The 20,392-nt window shown below is 39.9% G+C and overlaps 3 protein-coding genes and 1 long non-coding RNA gene across 11 annotated transcripts; 3 read left to right on the top strand and 1 right to left on the bottom strand.

Moving 5' to 3' along the window:
* The first annotated feature begins 1,221 nt into the window (after positions 1 to 1,221).
* Positions 1,222 to 3,543, top strand: LOC139197873 (uncharacterized). The gene is made up of 2 exons (XR_011583246.1): positions 1,222 to 1,593; positions 3,157 to 3,543. It is a non-coding gene; the product is annotated as an uncharacterized lncRNA (long non-coding RNA).
* A 1,116-nt stretch (positions 3,544 to 4,659) lies between these two features.
* LOC103444809 (uncharacterized) lies at positions 4,660 to 7,416 on the top strand. Of its 3 annotated transcripts, none has more exons than XM_070824860.1 (5): positions 4,660 to 5,058; positions 5,524 to 5,649; positions 5,747 to 5,909; positions 6,015 to 6,308; positions 6,442 to 7,416. In XM_070824860.1, exons 2-5 carry the CDS (start codon positions 5,582 to 5,584, stop codon positions 7,138 to 7,140), a joined length of 1,224 nt encoding a protein of 407 aa, XP_070680961.1. In that variant the 5' UTR covers positions 4,660 to 5,058; positions 5,524 to 5,581; the 3' UTR covers positions 7,141 to 7,416. The 3 variants fall into 3 exon arrangements, with proteins under 3 accessions (XP_070680961.1, XP_070680962.1, XP_070680963.1); XM_070824862.1 differs by having other exon boundaries at positions 4,928 to 5,058; positions 5,524 to 5,618; XM_070824861.1 differs by lacking the exon at positions 5,524 to 5,649 and having other exon boundaries at positions 4,738 to 5,058.
* Positions 7,417 to 7,806: 390 nt separating this feature from the next.
* On the top strand, positions 7,807 to 12,436 carry LOC103444808 (RNA pseudouridine synthase 5). Of its 3 annotated transcripts, none has more exons than XM_008383750.4 (14): positions 7,807 to 8,069; positions 8,355 to 8,412; positions 8,599 to 8,626; positions 8,721 to 8,767; positions 8,878 to 8,968; positions 9,666 to 9,831; positions 10,369 to 10,456; positions 10,581 to 10,665; positions 10,918 to 10,993; positions 11,235 to 11,302; positions 11,554 to 11,623; positions 11,871 to 11,949; positions 12,041 to 12,134; positions 12,213 to 12,436. In XM_008383750.4, exons 1-14 carry the CDS (start codon positions 7,964 to 7,966, stop codon positions 12,315 to 12,317), a joined length of 1,161 nt encoding a protein of 386 aa, XP_008381972.3. In that variant the 5' UTR covers positions 7,807 to 7,963; the 3' UTR covers positions 12,318 to 12,436. The 3 variants fall into 3 exon arrangements, with proteins under 3 accessions (XP_008381972.3, XP_028961662.2, XP_028961661.2); XM_029105829.2 differs by having other exon boundaries at positions 7,834 to 8,069; positions 9,762 to 9,831; XM_029105828.2 differs by having other exon boundaries at positions 7,834 to 8,069; positions 9,720 to 9,831.
* On the bottom strand, positions 12,345 to 20,185 carry LOC103444807 (uncharacterized). 4 transcript variants are annotated; one of them, XM_008383749.4, is made up of 5 exons: positions 19,513 to 20,157; positions 18,183 to 19,049; positions 16,528 to 17,658; positions 14,535 to 15,812; positions 12,345 to 14,396 (listed from the first exon to the last, which is right to left on the bottom strand). In XM_008383749.4, the coding sequence occupies exons 1-5, from the start codon at positions 19,673 to 19,675 to the stop codon at positions 12,856 to 12,858; spliced, it is 4,980 nt and encodes a 1,659-aa protein (XP_008381971.3). In that variant the 5' UTR covers positions 19,676 to 20,157; the 3' UTR covers positions 12,345 to 12,855. The 4 variants fall into 4 exon arrangements, with proteins under 4 accessions (XP_008381971.3, XP_070680959.1, XP_008381969.3 ...); XM_070824858.1 differs by having other exon boundaries at positions 14,535 to 15,809; XM_008383747.4 differs by having other exon boundaries at positions 12,345 to 15,812; positions 19,513 to 20,185.
* Between the last annotated feature and the right edge of the window lie 207 nt (positions 20,186 to 20,392).

The following is a 20,392-nucleotide window of genomic DNA, read 5'->3' as shown; positions in this document are numbered from 1 at the left end:
TAAAATGGTTAGAGGTATTCATCAATTCCCCCCCTAAACTTGTGAACATTGGCCAATTTCCCCCCTCAACTTTAATTTTGGCCAATTTCCCCCCTCAACTCTCATAATTAGCAATTTCCCCCTCAACTTTAATTTGGCCAATTTCCCCCCTCAACTCTCATAATTAGTCAATTTGCCCCCTTCTGTTAAATTTTTTTAATTTTCCATCTATTCTTTTTTTTTCTTTCAATCTTTCTAATAACTTCCAACAAAGTACTAAAATTAACATAAACTCACATGCATAATATAGGGTAAAATGTACAAAAACATAATACAATTAGTATGTGATATGGGTTGATTATAAGAAAAAGTTATGAATCGGGTTTAAAGCATGTAGAAGAAGAAATAATAATCCTAAACTCATGGATCAGACCTATTTCAATAAAATGGGTTATTCTTATTAAGGAGTCGAAAATTATGAATTGACTAGCCATTTTTGCACTAAAGCTCAATTCTCCGCAATTTACTTGAACTTAGCTTTCACTTTTATAAAGAAAATTGTATTCACATACAAAAATGTACACATCAATCCTTTTCGTTATCAATTTTGTATAGTAAAAAATCAAATAAAATTACTCCATACTGATTTATTATGACTAATAATACTATCTATGATAAATTGTAAAATTCTAAATTTTAATCTATTTGTAATAGGATAAAGACATAGGAAAATGATTAACATACATCTTATTTAGTTTCTTACACACACTTGTTTAATTATGATCAAATTAAAAAATTAACAGTAGGGTGCAAATTGACAAATTATGAGAGTTGAGGGGGGAAATTGGTCAAATTAAAGTTAATGGGGGGAATTGACTAATTATGAGAGTTGAGGGGGGAAATTGGCCAAAATTAAAGTTGAGGGGGGAAATTGGCCAATAGTCACAAGTTCATGGGGGAAATTGATGAATATCTCAAATGGTTAATATATTTAGGGATTTGTAATTGAACTTTCAAAATAAGAAATAATTATTTTATTTTATTTTATTTATCTTTGGAATATTCTCTTATTTTGGTCCTTGGCCTGAAGCCTAAGGGTGCGTTTGGTACGTGATGGGACGGAACAGAGTGGGACGGACGCGTTCCGTCCCATGTTTGGTGCGCTAAAATTATGTGGAATGCCTGTTCTACGGAACGAAAATGTGTTAGATTTTGATTCCACCTCTCCCCCCCCCAGGAACGGGTTTTTCCATCCCGTGGAACACAAATTCATAACATTTTAAGACAAAAATACCCCTTCTCTTTTTCAATATTTACATCATCCAAAAAACAAACCCTAAAATTCTATCTTATTCGTTCCATCTTCTCTGCATGTCGTTGCCTTTTCCCGTAGCCCTCCTCCTCATCCTTTCCCGTAGCAGCTGCATCTCCAGTTCGATCTTGATCTTCTCCCGTAGCCGCTACATCTCCATGTTCAATCTCGATCTTCTCCCGTAGCTCCAGGTTCGATCTTGATCTTCTCCCGTAGCTCCAGGTTCGATCTTGATCTTCTCCCGTAGCCGCTGCATCTCCAGGTTCAATCTCGATCTTCTCCCGTAGCCGCTGCATCTCCAGGTTCGTTTTCTTGATTTTTCCATGGAAAATTTCAATTTTTTAGGAAAATATGATGATTATGAGAAAATAAGTTAGTTTTCTTGGTTTCTCTGGTTTAACTTGTGCTTGGGAAAAAGAACAAAGTCTGATTTTTAAGGTTTGTTACGATTCTGGTTTGTAAAGAATTGGATCTGGTTCCGAGCTGTGCGATTTAGTGGGTTCGGTTGTGAGCTTGGCTTTGTATGATGGAAAAAGCTGGTTCTTTCTGCATTTGGTCAGCTGAAATGTTAATCAGTTTGATGCATTTTAATGGTTATTTTACTGATTATTGGTCAGTGTGTATAATTGAGTTTTGATACATTTGGGTTTTGACCCAAATTGTGTTTTAGGAAAGAAGAGATGCTTTGGGGTCGTAAAATTAGTACAGAATCATCGTTTGTTAAGTGTTTGAGCTAAATTCTTTTGGCATTTTTAGGGGTTTTGGCGAATTCCATAATTTTTTTCACAAAAATTGGGTTTGGCATAAATAACCCTATGTACTGGGAGTTAAACACACACTAAGAAGCCTTTCTTGCGTGGTGAAATCGTAAGAAAATGCGTAGGCTAGATTGGAAAATGGGTTTGAAATGTCCCTCGGTCACTCATCCATATTGGAGAGCTGCATCACTGTGGGTTTTAGAGCATTCCCCTGAGACTGTAACAATTAACATAGATAGTCGAAGAGGTGTCTCTATGGGTGGAAATATTTTGGTAGGAAAAGGGGTTGAAGGGACAATGTAACGTTGCCTGCCAGGGATCTTCTTATTCCTTATTAGTATTTTCTTTTAGGGGGAAGGGAGAGATGAAATATATAGGTTTTGGCTAACGTTTTTCTTAATTTTCTATTTGATTCTTGTTTTGCATCATGCTTCTTTTTCTTGTTAGTTGTTGTTGTATATTGGAAGGTATGGTCATAGTATGCGAAGCAAGTTGTCCTTATGCATCAGTGGTGTCATTATTTTTCTTTGTTAGAACCTATTTGTTGGCAATCAGTAGCCAAATTATCGGATATCTTTTTTGTTGTAAAATCATGTCCTTTGTCCAACTTCTTTTCCTCCCCCAGCCTAGTGATTTATTTTCTTGTTGCATACTTTATCCCACTTTATATTGATTGTTGGACGCTTTTGATTTTCCATGTTCAGCATCTTTAGCAACTGCGATTCTTCATAAGGCCAAAGCGGCTAAAGATGGAATTGAATAATAAAGCTTGTTCATTATTTAGGATGTACAAAACATGTGAGACGTGATAGACACGATAATGCTCTGTGGCTGATTACTTGGTGCTTTTCATTTGTAAAAGTTGCCCTTGTCTTTAACCATGTCAGACATCATGTAAGTTTGTAACTGCTTTGCTAGAAGGGAAGCATGCATGGGGTTTAGGAAAAACTATGTGAAAGATTGTGACTTGCAAGCAGTTTTACTAGTGTGTGATTGTAAAAGTTGGTCTGTTGAAGTTTATTTGGTGTTTTCATATGCTTATCTCTATTTGTGTACTTTTTCTGTTTTATTATTACTTACCAATGCTCTTTGCTTTTTGTTTTCTAGGTCTCCATGTATGTTGTTGCAGCACATTAAATTATCTTAAAGATCCGGTCTTGTCCCAAATAGCCTTTTATTAGATGAATACTCAAGAAACATAAAGTTATTGCTTCAAGCCATGGGTCTGTTGACTGATATGTACACATCAGTATGGCTCTACAGACACATCAGCATGAAGGTTACACATCAGCAAGGCACACATCAGCGAGGCAGTTAGTTTGTTGAGATTGTAGGAAGGTTGTTAGTCTGTTGGGATTTGTAGGGATAAGAAAGTTGGTTAGTAGCTTATGAGTGAAGCAAAGAATACTTGTATAAATAACAAAACACCTCTCTCTGGAATTCCTTCATTGTTCAAGGAATACAATCTTTAGTCATTCATTTTCTCTCTCTAAATCCTCTGCCATTGTTTTTCGTTTTGCTTCTTCTGCCATGTCTTCAGTGAAGAAATGGCATAACATATATTATTGCGTAACATATCTATAGCCATGTGCTACTGTAAAAAATATATCATAGATAGCATATATGTGTTCAAATATGAACAAATTCAAAAAATAAAATAAAATAAATAAATTGTCTCGTCCTGTCCCACGCATAAGCATTGTAACAAACAACAGACGAAACAGGGGTAAGTTAGTCATTTAATCTTTTGGTTCCATTCCGTCCAGCGCGTACCAAACGCAGAACGGAACAACCGTCCCGTTCCGTCCTGCGCGTTCTAAACATAACACGGAACCTCCGTTCTGTCCCGTCCTGTCTCGTCTCGTCCCATTCCATTCCATTCCATCCCGTCCCGTCTGCGTACCAAACGGTACCTAACTGCCCAACTAATACAAATGTATGACAAAGTCTCTTTTATTTTATCAAATCTTATGTCAGCCGTGACGTGGAGTTTTAGGGGTACATAACCAAAAGTCTAAAGCCGGCCTCCATCAAATTTAATAAATACAGGCACTATGTGAGTGGGAAAAATTAGACGTGGGTGCAAATATGAGAGAGAGAGAGAGAGAGAGAGAGTTTAGGTATTTGATAGATGGAGGTTTAGAATAAAAAATTAAAAATTTATTTGTGTGAAATTATTATAATGTCTATTTTTTTTTTTTTAATATCTTCTTCAGTCATGTATAAAAGGGTATAATAGTAATTTTATTAGTTTTTTCTTTTGGACAAACTTTATTGTATTAATATGTAGTTTAAATTTTCTAACCATGAGACTAAATTTATTATCAACTTGATTCTATTAATACGTCGTTAATTCATATTTCACATAACATTAACAGTAGTAAGTGAAATAAGTTATATTGTTTGACTTTAAATTATTTCTCACTAAAAATAATCAACAAAGGAGGACAACTAATTTGCTTTTAATAATATTTGTCCTTCATGTGAATTTATAAAAGCTAAACTACCAAATCAACTACTAAGTGGTAGAAAATAATTAATCTCGACGACAAAAAATAATAAATAAAACCCACCACAAAAAAAAAATACAAATCAGTAAAGCACGTGGTGCACACACACGACTTGGACCCCGGCGGGCCCCGTACCAATTGGAAACGTTCAACAAATCACCACGCCAGATCTTGGACGGCAAGGCCCACTCCGTTCCTAAATCCCTTCCCTAATCGCATTCCTAAACCTAATTAGATTTTAATTTCGATAGCTCCCAAAGACTCAAAGTAAAAAGCGTGTGGTCACCACGACGTCGTCTTCTTAATCTCGCCCCCCCCCTCTCCCAAGCACTCTCTCTCTCTCTAGAACTTTCTCTCTCTACAACCCAAAACGAAGGTCAATAATTCGGTTCCACCTAACACAGCGATACCTTTCCTCATTGCCTTCTTCGCCATCCTCTCTCTCTCAAGCTTTCTCGCTGTCATCGAATTTTTGCCCCTTCGCAAAACCTCTCTCAAGGTACGATTTCTCTCTTTTCGCTTTTGGCTTCTTGTAATTCTGCGTAATTTTCTGGGTTCTAATTTCCGCCGTTGCGAATCCTGATTGTAATTCTCTCAAGTTTCTGCATTTCTTTGTTTTAATGTATGTTGGGTTCGTAATCTTGCATGAATTTGTGCTAGAACATCTTTTGGTGGATTCTTGGAATTCTGGGTTTTGGAATGAGTTGGGTAATGAGTCGATTAGGTCGATGCTCGATTTCTGGGTCTTTTTTTGGAGGGGGGGGGGGAATTGAATCTTGAGAATTTCGGGTTTGTTGAGTTTTTGAACGATCTAGATTAATGGGCTTTTTAAGTGTTTTAATAGCTGATTAAATTATTAATTACATTAATGATATTTTGGGATTTAATCAAGATAGTAATTTTGATGACAAGTTTCTTGAATTTCTTGGTGTCTGAGAGTATAATCTATGTGTTTTGGCTGTAGGTTGATCTAGAATTTTAAGAAATCTTTAATTTGAGAATGGGTTACTTTGCAACAACTGATGCTTTCGATGATTCTTAATCGTTCGGCTCAACCCGGTTTGATTTTCTTTTTAGCAAGAGAGCATCGGTCTGATTTCAGACATTTTGATATTTTGGGTGTATGTGTTTTCTTGCTCATGGTTTTATGGCTGAGTTACTGATATTCGTTGTTCCTCGGTGCGCAGGTTAATTTTCTCAGCGTTGGAGATGGATTCCTTTTTCAATTTCAAAGCTCCAAGTGACGATTGTGTGCCGTCTGAGCTAGACATTCTCAAATGCCCATTTTTGAGAAACATCAATGAGCCCACCAATTTTTCCTTCGCCTCATCCTTGGCGTTCCCAGTACCTGTAAGTTATCCTTTTGTGTTTTGAATCTACTATTGTTGCCTTGTACTAGACTTGATTGAAATTGCGGCATTTTCCTGACACTACTTTGCTTCTTTTCATGTTCAGGGACGTGGAGCCAAAGGTCCAATTTTTGAAGATGGTCCCAATTTTGACATGGCATTTCGGCTTTTCCATGGGAGTGACGGAGTTGTCCCGCTTTCTGGAAAATCATATGTGCATTCTGACATAGTTGAGCCTCAACGAGCCCCACCCATGTTCAATCCATTAGCTGCAAAGGCAGCTACGATCAGTCTCTCATCCTTTGGTGCTGGAGGGCCATTCAGTTTCGATGCATTCCATAAGAAATGGAAGAACCAGCAAAAGAAATCTAATTCCTCGAAAAAAGATTCTACGTCAAAGGTAAATTGATTGCTGCTTTGGACTACTAATTTCCCAGCGTCTTAAGTAATTGAAACTGCTTGTGGTTTTCTTGATTTTTGTACTTCATATCATTGAACAAGTTTCTAATTATGTGTGGAATTTGATGTTTCAGGGAGGAAATTCTAATCACGAGGCAGTGGGCAATGAGTGGCTACAATCTGGAAACTGTCCGATCGCAAAGTCTTACCGTGCTGTTAGTGGTGTCATTCCACTAGTCGCAAAGGCTTTTCAGCCCCCTCCAGGCATGAAAATCAAGTGCCCGCCAGCAATAGTTGCAGCCCGAGCAGCCCTGTCGCGAACTGCATTTGCAAAGAACCTCCGCCCGCAACCCCTTCCTGCAAAAGTACTTGTGATTGGAGCGATGGGCATGGCAGCCAATGTTCCTTTAGGGATATGGAGAGAGCACACCAAGAAATTCTCACTATCTTGGTTCGCCGCTGTGCATGCGGCTGTCCCATTCATAGCCTTACTTCGGAAGTCTGTGCTGATGCCTAAATCAGCCATGGCGTTCACCATTGCCGCATCAGTACTTGGACAGGTCATTGGCTCCAGAGCAGAACGGTACCGTCTGAAGGCAGTGGCTTCGAAAAGTTCACCTCTGACTGAAACCTCCGCTGGTGTTGTGACAACGCAGACAAGCGAGCTACAGGTGCTCCAAGCGAAAACTGAAACCTCTGCTGGTGGTGCGACAACACAGACAAGCGAGCTACAGGTGCTCCAAGCAAAAACCGGCCACTGCAATGCGATTGAGGAGTGGAATTCAGTTTCCCTTAAGGTGGCGCGTCCTTCGTCATCCGCAGATGTGTTCTAATGATTTGTTTGTATTTCGATGGGCACTGATCGATCCGTTCCATCGTTTCTATGTATTTGACGGAGTATAATTCTCTGTTTGGTTTGTGACTCCAAACACTGTCCAAGTTCTCTGAAGACTTGAGAGAAGAATAAATGTATAATTCGAATGACGATTTTTATAAGTTGTTTCCTTTCCTTCCAAGTTTTATGTATTTGACTATGACCTGTATCCAGAGGTGTACTAGTTGTACAAGGTGTTTAAAAAATAAAGTACTTTGCTTTTATTTAAATATAATATTTTCGACACGGGCGTAGAAATTTTTCATTTTGCGTTGTGTTTTAGTTGTTTAAGTACGGGTTACAGGCTGTGAATTGCAGCGTTTTTAACAAAATTTAAAATAACGGCTTGAGCATATCTCAAATTCTATTAGATACGTATCTTAAGCATTGATGCTTGCTACATCCTCAGGAGTTTTGGTAACTTACTAGAGAAGTTAGTTATGTACACCATGTAGTTTTAACTCTGATGTAGCATTACGTGATTTAATTTAAGACCCTGACATTGTAGCGTCCCAATTTTATACGAGTGCTCGTAACCTAGGCTAACTTGCTCAACTTATACAAATCTCAAAATCCAAAGACTTATAATAATCCCTAAAAATCATTGAACTTTTCAATTCAAAAATAGTAGTGCTATTCACGCTCTTATTTTTATGTTTCGGACACATGTTATTTGGGAATCGGACACCGGTCCTTCAACGACGCCGGATAAAGGCAGCAGCCGCCTTTCTTCACCGAAGGTCGCTCTCTTTCTCGGTTGAAAATTGAAAGGACACATACAAATGTCTAGCTCCTCGCGAGCATGTCAGCCTCAGACGTTTGGATTGCCGTGGCCCGATCTCAACGACGGATTGTTCTACAACGACGTCGTTCGAACCCCCGATTCCGGTACTCTCTTTCTTTCCCTCTCTTTTAAATCTCCCTAGGAAGATACTGTTTTTTTTCTACTATTTCTGTTTCTTTCCTGCATTTTCTCGGCAGCCAAACAGACTCCATGCGCTAGAACTCGACTGTCGATGCTTTCTTCGATACTGTTTTTTTTCTACTATTTCTGTTTCTTTCCTGCATTTTCTCGGCAGCCAAACAGACTCCATGCGCTAGAACTCGACTGTCGATGCTTTCTTCGATTTTAACTTGTCCGAATTTGACTCCGATTGTTGGTGTGCAATACAGAACTGACACTGATCGAGTTCTACTCTAGCAAGTACAATAATTCAGCTCCATTGCAAGGGTAATCAGCTTATACCAAATTGCATTCCAACAATTTAAATTAATTTGATTTATTTACTATACCAAATTGCATTCCAACAATTTAAATTAATTTGATTTATTTACTGATTTATTTTTGCATTTTAAGCAATAAAAAATATGTTTAATTTGAAGAACTGATGAAAACTTTGTACTGATAATTGAGCAGTTGGTTGCAGAGAATTCGGAGCGGACAGGTTCGAACATCGAAATCATGAAAAGGTTTGTTATGGAAAATGTGAATATATGCGTGTTAAATTCTCAGCATTGCTTGTTGCTGTTTTTCTGCAGATAACAGTTGATGGCGAAGTTGTTAGAGATCCCGATACGATCCTCAGGTGGTTCTTTGTTTCGTGGTGTCATTTTTCGCTTTTATGATATGCTTGCTCTCATGCATATAGAAGATTGTTATGTTTTGTTTCTGTAACAAGATGATCAATTTGTTTAGGGTTGGTTCGAAATTGGCATATCATAGACTTCCGTGGAGAGAGCCCGATGCACCATACTTGCTCGAGGTTCTGTATGAGGATGATGATATGGTAAATTTCTCATAGTGGTTACTCATCGATTTGTATATCTCATGTCCTATCTTCTATCTTCGTTGCGTTGTTGCTTCATTCCCATCAAGATTAGTGATGTTAAACACTTGAACTTATGTACATTTAAGGTTTCTAATACTGTGTTGATTAACTCATGTTGTAGTACTTATGTGCATGTTGTTTTTCTTACTGGTATTATTAGCTACTTAAACTCGTGGAAAATATAAAACCATTATACCAAATGCATCAAATGGTCTTTTGTTTGTTCGAAATGTAATTATAGTTGATTTTGGAGATTTTATTTGAAACATAAGTAAGTACAATATTACGAAATACTTCCCACCTAAGAATTGTCTTGGGTGGAAAGGAGTGGGGTGAAGTTGGTCTTCGGTTCAGTTTTGTGCAAGAATAATATTCGAAGTCAGTTTGGTTTGTAAAAGTTGAGCGTTGGTCAGCTTAAATGAGGATCCGTTGCCCTACCCTCCCTTAAGAGCTAAATGAGCTTAGGGTTCTTTTTTCCCTTGATTCTTTGAAACAGATTGAGGTTTTTTCATGAGAAATTTTGTTATCAAATAGCAACCAAAAGACGCCTTGGAAATTATCTATGGTTTCTCTGCAAAGAATCTGTTAACTGTTGTTTGTTTTCTCCATTTTGGTGGTTACTCTTCTTGATGTGAAGTTTTAATTTTGAATTCAGATTGCTCTAAATAAGCCTTCTGGGCTGCAAGTTTTACCTCAAGGTCTTTTCCAGCAACGAACAGTTCTCACACAGCTTCTATGGCGGGCAACACAGAAGATTTCTCCCTTATCGTGCCAACAACCACATCCTGTTCCTGTCCATCGCTTAGGAAGAGGCACTTCAGGTATCCCATGAAGTCCAATGCTGAATTAATTGATGAAGTCCCCTGTATTCTTCTTTCTTTTCAATCAAAGTGGCTAAGTTTTCTTATACATGACTGTGGACATGAGATGATTTGAATGTATGTTCTATCTAATTACTTGAGTTAAGCTTCCTACCCAGCTCATTATGGCCTTGGAATTTTCATTATTAACGATTAATGTGTAGTAAAACATAGAATTGAAAAACATGGTTTTATATATCACATTGTCTCAAGAAGCTTCCTGTATGTTGTTAATCCACATGGTATGTCATTTGGATTTACTTATTGCAGAAAGATTGTCAAATTTCGGAACCTAGTTGTAAAGATGGATAACTTAATGCTGCTTACTATGTTTCTCACTAGATAACATCTACACATAACGAAAACCTTTTTCCTCAATTTATTGCTCCTTTCCAGTTCTACGTGTTATTCTCACAAATCTGTTCATTGTCATAGTTACCACAAGAATGGTTATACTTCTTAATATTCTTCTGGTTGACTGGTCTCATATGGTTCTAGGAATATTACTCTGTGCAAAGACAAAGCATGCCAAAACTCAGCTTGCAGCATACTTAGCTGACGGGACATCTAATATTGGAGATGGCAGGTTAGAGAAATCGCCTATTCCATCTTGCTCGCATCTTATTTTGGCTTCTCATTTTTGAATGAAAAAACTTAAGATTCCTACAGTTTGGTTATAATCTTTATGAATTTGACAATGTGATTGACAGTAATGCTGACATGGAGCCTCGTACAGAGAGGAAAATATCAAAGATTTACCGGGCACTAGTGACTGGGATAGTTTGTGAGGATAAGGTAACATCCTTTTGAAGTACTACTGAAGTGTGTGCAACTCTAACTACTGTCTGTTTGTGCATGAATAAGGTTTAATATCTCAAACAAAACATCAACATCCACTGTTTCCATACCTTATCTCAACTCAAACCGATGATTTCTTGAGTCTAGCAAGCCTTCCTTTCTAATTTTTCTTGATGCCGTCTTTTCAACTTTATATATTGCTACTATTCATGCAAATAGAGTGTATGATAGATGTGAAAATTTCTATAGGTGATTGTAAAGCAGCCAATTGGAATGGTGCGATATCCTGGTGTGGCTAAAGGGCTGTATGTTGCTTCTCCTACAGGTTTATTTGCATTAACGAATGTGTTGAATAATTTTGTGTTTCCTGTAAGCTCCCTCCAATACACCATGATTTGGAAAGATGATTGCAATCTTTAAGTCGTGTGTGTTAACTTGCACCATTCACCTTTTCTCTTAGTGCTTAATCACCTCATCTCAGGATGCAGTGTGTTAGATTCATAAAACAATCTTATTCTAACCCACCATGCTTATCTCTTTTTGTTATTTTATTTTATCTTAACCAGGAAAGCCAGCTCTGAGTAAAGTTGAAGTTCTTGAGAGAGAGATTCATAAAAACCAAACGCTAGTCCAGGTACCCCTGATTTTACCACTTCAACCTTCAGAAATAATATATAGCCTTTAGTAGTATCTATCTATTTTACTTCCATGGATGATATTCTGGCTTAACTCCGCCATTTTAGCATAGTGCTTTTCAAAAGCCAGTATATTACTATGATGACAACAATAAGACATAGGACATTGACAATGGACACGAAAATCAGGTTGTGTTTGTTGTTTTTGGAATTGAAAGCAACTTACAATAGTACACTGATACTTTAACAGGTTGAGATTCAGTCAGGAAGGCCACACCAAATTCGCATCCATCTTTCTTACATAGGACATCCATTGTTAGGTAAGTCTTTTATCGAAGCTAATCATAGTCCATGTGGCCCTCCCAGTCTACGGGGGCTATTGGCTTGATCGCTATTGGACCTTAAGTTTGGGATTAGGCTGTGTCCAACATGTTATGAGAATCTGGTTGTTGGAGGGCATGGGTTTGAGAAACCTCAGATTCCCCATTTGGTTGGACTAGTTGAATGCTTAACAAAATATTTGTTTTTAGGCAATAAGGAGCCGTTAATTTGCCTGTCTATATACAGGAGATCCTCTTTATGTTCCTGGTGGACAACCAAAGTGCTCAGATTTCGACTTGGTCGATGAAAGTTTTGCCGATGATGGGTATGCAGTCAGTGTAATATAAATCCAAAAGCATTCAAATGTAATTCCGTCGTCCATGATTGTCGAAATGTAATCACATTTGTGTGCGCAGAGGGTTTAAGAGGCCTACAAATCCCGTTCCTGGTGACTGTGGCTACAACTTGCATGCTCATCAAGTCACTCTCTCTCACCCCGCATCCAATGAGGTAAAATGTTGCTGTAATTGCTATATAAGATGACCTATTAGCACTCCGTCTCAAATCAATGATGATGTTTTTTGGCAGGTAATCAAAGTTATAGCACCACTTCCACCAATTCTTCGGACGCAACAAGAAACCGAACAACTTACTCGCGGTAAACCCGAACAACTTACGCATCCGCACAAATAATATCGGCCGATCAAAAGGACTAGGAAGTTACACACATTCAAATGTAAAATGTATTTTGCTAGAGTTTTACTTTCACCTAAATCAATGACAAACAAATGATGAGATGTTAGACTGGCAAACATGAGTTTTACCAGAACTAGAAGCTACCATGAGACAAAACGACGTCAGATCAGGTGGATCCAGAGCTCGCAAACCTGAAATAAATATTTCTCCATCCATCCCCGCCCGCCTTCCCAACTTTTGCAGTTTATTTTTGTATTTTCCCATAAAAATTAAAATACAACAAAATACAAAGCTGCTCCTGCTGCAATATTACAAGCACCTAACAAATTTAAAAAACAAAAGCATTTTACCCAACCCAAAAAAAAAAACGACGGGGACCTTTTAAGAGTCCATTTTTGCCCTAGCACGTCACTGACTGCACTTAACCAACACCAACCAAAAACTATTATACAGGGCGCAGCAAATAAACAATTTGCCGCTGCGGGAGCGCCAATGGCCTGGCCAGGCCAGGCCAGGCCCCCTCTGCAACCATCTACTACCTGCCTATATCCCCCTTCCCTCCTCTCCACGACTCTTCCTTCCGGAATATGCTCCCCGCCGGCCCCCCATACTGTTCAGTTTTCGCGTAGTGCATTCTAATGGCAGCCACGGGATCTGATACCACCGTACACGGACCCCCTACGAGGATCCCTCCCCTCCCTACTACATTCATCCCAACACTCCCCCTTCCTTGCTGCTGTATGCTCGAAATTGCATCAAACCCATTTCGTCTTGGAATGTCCAACACGTCTTGCCGCTGCTGCTGCTTCACATCTACTGTAAATGGCTGCACTTTGTTACCACCGTCCTGGCCTCTACTAAACACCGGATAATCAGCAACTCCATTGCTACCATTGATCTCGCCACGAAAAACTGATACGCCATTCATACTTCGATCGTTGGTCTTCACAACCGCCTGCAGTGGCTGCTGTTCCATTTGGGAAGAGGACGTAGGAAAATTGCTAAACGCTGCAGGGTACTTGGCCAGCAAGATAGCTGAGTCAGGAAACGATGAATTACCAGCTTGCACTTTATTCCCTTCCCAAAACCCGCCGTAACTCCTACTGGGAACATTCTCAAGGCCCAGATAACTACTACAATCAAACTTCAGGAGGGGAGAATTCCCGTCAGCACTGTGATGCCCGGTGAGATTTAAGTTAGACGACTTGCTGCTTAACTTTTGGTTATGAGCTCCCTCTTCTTCATTCTCATGGATGCTGCCATTTGACTTGGACAAAGATGACGGGTTGCTGAGTATCTTACCAAACAGTTTCACATCACCATTCCTGCTTGGTTTATCCGAATCTGTCGAGCTCCATGAATGGGCTTTTCGTGCGTCACCTGGTTTTTCTACCTTTAGGGGCAGAGGAGGACAATCAACACGAGAACATTGGGGCTTGGAATTCCCAAATTGAAGGAAGTCATCTTGTGTCATATAATGCCCATTGATATTTCTGTCTGGCTTAACTTCAGATAAATTACCACAACTTACATCCCCATTCGTCTCTTTCTTGGGTACCATTTGCAATGGATAGCCTCTGAGAACTTGCAAAGGTTCGACGTTTGCATGTCCTAGAAGACCTGACAAGTGCTTGCCACTCTCATCTCTACCAACAGATCCCTCCCGCAGATCCAGGGTTGATGACAACCTATCTTGGCTGAGGGATTTCTCGCATTCAATGACAGCAGAATCTTGTGGCACAGAAACTGCAGTAGCAGGAGCATTCTCATGTGTCAACGAGATGACAGAAGGGTTTTGCACAGAATTCAGCTCTACAGAAACTTGACATGGGCACTCAGGGTTAAGGCCAGGACCTGAACAAGAACCATCAGCAGCCACATCAGAAGTATTGCCACATGAATTGTGTGCTGAGGCTGGTAAGCAGCATCCGCTTGGATCTCTATTGCTTCTTTCATCGCTCCCCTCCAGTTTCTTTCCAAATCGATCAGAAGAAATTTGACCGACCAATTTTTCCCCAACCATACATTCAGGATTAGGTGGGTCAGAGTTGATTCCCTCACCAACAGGTCGTGATTCTGCAACCAAAATTTTGTTTTCAGTTGCATTACCTCCCATAGCATCGAAATCCATGATATCAGTGTCGCCATCAAAAACTAGCTTAGGCTTATCCACAGCCTGGAATGCATCAGAAGCCAGAGATTTGAGAGGCTTACCATCTCCATGATCTACTTCTCCCATCACATTGTTTTCCTCCGGTCTGGGTGGGCTTGTTTGCAATTTCATGGTCTCCGCAGGATCAGCTTCATCAGCATTCATGTTTGTGACAGACGGCGGCACATCCTCGTTCATGTTACATCCTGACTTGTCACTGGAAATACCTGAACCAGTTTCCAGAACACAGGCATCTTCAGTGTCACTCCCACCTCCATTAGCATCATCACCAACAGATGTTCCATTTCCGGGCCCAGGATGTACAAAATCAAGCCCAAGGCACTTCCGAGCCTTGCTAAAGAAAACCTTGCATTGATGCTGAGACCTCGATCTAATGCATCGCGAGATCATAGCAAAATCCTTTCCATAGGATGACACTGCCTGAATAAATCTAGACTTCTCCTCGTCTGTCCAGTCAGAAGGATCCATTTCTCCACAACTTTCATCTGAGCAAGTCTCATCATCCACATTCTGCATAACATCAGGTGTCAAAGGTCGCCTTACTACCGAATCCCCTTTCTGGCACTTCCATTCCAGATAAGACTCACCAGGATCAATGGAACTAGTGATGCAAGAACTCACCGCCTCAGATGACATTGAGCCACATATACCTGCTAAAACATCAGCAGCAGCTGTTTCTCTTTCGTTGCCAATAGTATCAAGACTGCAGGACCTTTCAACAGTGGTATCCTCACTACGAGACGTATTAGTATTCCTGTACCCTCCCAAAATTAACCTCCTCGAATACGTTTGTCGATTTCTTGTACCACCATCAGCATGAGCTGCGATTGCTGAAGCAGCACCCAAAATATCAAGGGAAGCAGCATCCATCTCACGATTCCATTTTTTCCCATCTGAAATTAAGTAGGTATTAGCCGAAGACTTTCCTTGCTTAGCCATATCAGGCTTCTTCTTTGTTTTCACAAAGCAATCAGACTTGTGGTGTTTGTAATAAAACTCCACACAGTCAGCAGTCGTCTTGTGATCAAGAAAGGAAGAAATTTTTCTGAAATCCTTCCCGTAGGTGGTTAGCTTTTGGATGAAAAGTTCTTTCTCTTCTGGCGTCCATGGGTTCATCAAAGCCCTTTCCTTCTCAACAGCACAGGGATCTTCAACTAAACCATTACTAGAAACAAATCTTGTCGCCAACTTCTCCTCCTTGTCCAAGATTAAGGCTGGCATCTTCAACGAGTTCCTGTACGGCTTGACTTGGGAATCTGACAGCAACTTGTTAGTGAAATTAATAATCTCTGTAGTAGGGACCAGGCTCAGACTTCCTGCTGAAAAAAAAAAATCATTAAAAACTTCTGATTAAAAAATGTTTCACCAAAACACAAAAGTAGATGTATTTGTTTTCAAAGATTTACACATAGACTTCTATAGTTGATCAAATATAAAATAACCAATGAGTAGATATCTAAAAAGCATGCAACGAAACAACTCCAAGTAACCACTACAGCTAACACATCCATGTAGTCATTACTAATACACAGGGAAAGATAATGAAAGCCGTAGCACCAGAGTCAGCACGAGCGCCTCATAGGCAAGCATGGTGCATCAATCAGAACAAGTTAATTGCTAACTTACTGAAAAGACAAATACTGATTACTATTGGAAAAGGCAAAAATATCACAAAAAACAGTTTAGATTCAAAGGCAATTGTTATTAACTTATTAGCACTCCAAGATACTAAAAGAGACATCCTGCCCTCCTTCCTTATTTTCACTACAAACTGTGTACAAAAAGTTCCTCATGCATAAGAAAAATTTATAACCATGTTCAAATAAATCAAATGCCACAAGCAGCACCAGAAAACATAAAACAAGAAATAAGTCTGTAAAAAAAAGTCGAGCCACGTCAAAACCTTGTCCATCATGAAAACTGCTTTAATTAGTTTTTCTTATTTAGACACAAGAATATCGTCATGCTTATAAAACCAATCACTTTCTTCCAAACTCATGAAAGACAAACAGAAAAACAGATAGAATTTCTTACCAGGTGTAGAAAATCGTGATCGAATTGAAGAGCGATGCTTCTGATGTCCATTATTAGTTGCTCGCAAGCTTAACTCAAATTTTTTGTGAGATTTTGAACGATATTTTCGCATGGAAAGCACACTCATGTCTTCCTTCCACAAGTGTTGAAAGGCTTTAAATTTTAAGGTTATAACTCTCTCCATAAACCTTAAACATCGCTTCCTCTTGGCAAACTTCTCTTTGATCAATGAATCATTCTTCCAGGATGAGGAAACACTAACTCCAGAAATATGCTCTTTTGGTAACAGCTTACTAAATATGTCAGATGCTCTACTTGCAAATATTTTATTGGCAGAAAATATAGAATCGCATAACTTATCTACTACTACACCAGAGTCCGGTGCAACTACCTCACTATCCAAAAGCATGCTACTATTACCACAAGTAGATGGGTCAGTCTTTTCTGCATATCTGCTGGGCACTAAGCACATTTCTTCTCCTTTGGTTGTTTGGATTGGATCCCGATCCTCAGAACCACCAGTTTTATTCGTCATATCAGATGAAACCAAAGGTAATGATTCAACAAATTTCGATGTCGCTGTTCCAGGACTATCAATATCCTCATCCTTAACAATACCACAAAATTCTATCTGGTCACCATTATCAACACACATCTTCTGCACATTAGTGTCCCCAGAAGAATGAATTTGCAATGGAGAAGGCCAAGTGATCAAATTTGTGACCTGTTCTTTGCAAGATTTATCCTTCTCCTCCACAGGCAAAGAACTAGATGTTGCTGGATGGGGACGGCTGCCCCCAGAATCAGATTTCAGTGCCTTAAGTTCGTTTTCGAGTGAATCAATTTCTGACTCAGTTACCTCCAATACCTTTGAAATTTCACCTTTCCATATAAGCAACTTGTTCAATGCAGTCGGCCTCAGGATACTGGAATCCACTGAACTTGGATCATCAGACTGAAGCAATTCAAGTATTGATGAGTCCAAGTTAACTAAAGAATTACCATCCAACTTTTCCAATTGGAATGAGAATCCCTCGTGATGAATCTGAGACATAGGACCTGGGGAACCACAAAAGTTTCTAGTATCGTTCTCAACATTAACTGCCTTGCAAAATGATTTCTCCTCCACACCTGTAACAACATGAACTATAATCACAAAAAATTCTGTGCATAGAACATGTGATTAAGGTAGAGAGAAACATAACAGTACGGAACAAATAAACATGGCAAGCCAGCACAGAACTTTTCATCAGAAAAATATGTAATGTAATTCTCTGAAAAACTACGAAGTTCAAAATATTTAGTATAACTATTTAGTGAGTAAAAGTATTTAAATCTATAAAATTTTCAAAGTATTTAAATTTACACTTTCCAATTTTCTACCGCAAGCCCTACCAATTCCATTAACGAAAAGGTTGATAATGATAAGCTTCATCTACTATGTTCATATGCGAGAATTCACTGCCCAACTTTCTAGCTAAATCATCTGAATCTCATACTAAATGGTACTAGACTTGCATTCAGAAATAAGCAATAATGCCAACATGACACTACATATTTAAAAACAAAAATCTTGTCAAAATCCACTTCCAAGTCAGGTCACAAACTTAAATAGGGTTAACATGTGATGAGAATGTAACGATGCAACAACAGACCTGGAGAAGAACTGCAAGCAACAGAGGATGGAGTTGCAGGAGATGCACAATCTGAGAAAACTGTGACTCGGGGGCTTTTATCAGGCAAGCTTGAACTCAGAGAATGGGCTGGTTCAGTGTTACCAACAGAACAGACAGCCGCATCTTTGTTCATGCTACCATCAGGGACGTCGACTTTCTTTTTCTCATACTTTGCCAAACCCTCGCCCCATCCAAGGCGCGGCTTCTTCCTCGAAGTTGTTTCCTCTAAAGGTGCAGCAGATGTTACACAATTAGTAGCTTCTCCCGAAGGAGACTGCACTGGAGTGGCTGTTTTCGGCTGTGACTCAACCTTTGCTTCATTGGAATCAATGGGCCCCATGCTCTTTGAGCTACTTGAATGGCTGAAACCCGAACCCCGAGAAGACATGCTTCCAGACCGCGTCCATTTGAGAGGCTTCCAATCAATTGAGACCAATGAGTTCTCTCTCTCACATTTCTGGCCAGAGCCTAAACCAGTGGAACCACCCATTTTATCAAGCTGGTCTTTCAATTGAATCTGATCCCATGTGCTTCCAAAGTCAGACTGTTGATGAGATGAGTATGTCAGCATATCATCCTGCGACCTCTGTTCATTATTCACACGATTTGGCCTCCCGGGCATGTTTGGAGACCCACTTCTGGTTTCCCAAGAATAGCCTTTACTTTCCCTCTGGCTATAAGGTGGCCCTCTATTATCCCTACTGTTCCTGCCATACCTTCCATCTCCGCGTGAAAATGATGGCCGGAAGCTCTCATCTTCCACCATCTTATCGCCTGACCGAGACGATCCATACCCATGACCAGAATCATCGGAGAACACGTGCCAACCACCCTGCTTACCATGACCTTCAGAAAATATTTAAACGGAAAGGCAAAGATAAATAATTCACTCAAGCAAAGTATATTTTCAAACAGTACCAAAAAAAAAAAAGCAATAACCATATTTCAAAAAATCAAAGAAAAAATGCATATTGTCATTGGCAGATCTCCAAGTTTCGCAGATCTAAACAATACTTGTAAAAGAACTACGAAATTAACTGAGCTGTAACATAAGAAAAACACCCAAAACCGCTTACTGATGGAAAGAACATGCTGCTAAAGATCAAGTAATTTGCAACCCCATCCCCATATCATTGTTTTTTGTTCTAACAAACCCACCCCCTCAAGAAAGCGATTCTACAACCCTAGAACACCAAATTAATGCAATTTGTGTGTGCGTATATCTGGTGCCAATAATTTTAATTCGAGATATACAGAAGAGAAACAAAGGCAAAAGGGAGATTATTGAATACAAAGAACACACAAATACCTGGTGGTCTGCGAAAATCGCCGGAAGCCCAACGATTGAAGTCGCGAGGTGCATGATGGGGCGAGTCCCTCCATCGTGCCACAGAGCCAAGGGACTCCGACCTCTCGTGCTTCCTCTCCTTGAAGAAGTCTTTCCGATCCCAAGGCAATGGTTCTGGCGGCATCAAAAACAAACCAATCGCATGGGCAGACACACCTTCCAACCCTAATTTCTAAACCCCAAACGCCACCCCCAAGATCTCCCTCGGCCGCACGCCCGCCCGCCCGCCAAAGTCTCCGCCTTTCGCCGCCCTCAAAAAACACAACACCGCACAGCTCCCTAATCCCTCCCTACCGCACTGAATCTATGGCTTTCCGCACACAACACACACACGAGCCTCGGCCGTTGGTTGCCGCCCTAGAGTTTCGAAGCCAGATCGAGAAGGAGACAAAGCGAAGGGAGGAGTTTACTGAGCCATGGAAGACGAGGGCGCCGCTAGGGTTTGCTGCTGCTACCTTATCCGTCGTCGTTTTGGCTGCCTTTCTCCCGCTTTCTTTCTTCTGTGTTGCTGCTTAGAGAAAATCTGCCTGTGGGGCGAGAAAGTGAGAACCGTGAGCCGATAAGGGACAAAGAGAGCCTTGAGAGAGAAAGAGAGACTGGCATTCCGGATCTCAAAATCCCTATTAAACTCGATTTCAATCTCCTTTCGCGTCCGGAGTATTTTTTTTTTTAAATTAAAAAATCTTTTTATTATTTTTATTTCATCAATTAAACTTTTCTTTTTCACTTTGGCCCCCGCCTGTGTTCTCGGTGTCGTGCCGCAAATGCCCATGGTTTCGGGGACTTATTTACGGGGGGGGGGGAAAAAAAGGCGGTGGTTGCCCGCTGTATTTTTCTAGAG

The sequence above is a fragment of the Malus domestica genome, chromosome 07 (assembly GCF_042453785.1).
Source record: "Malus domestica chromosome 07, GDT2T_hap1".
NCBI lineage: Eukaryota > Viridiplantae > Streptophyta > Magnoliopsida > Rosales > Rosaceae > Malus > Malus domestica.
This window is presented reverse-complemented; position numbering and strand designations above follow the sequence as displayed.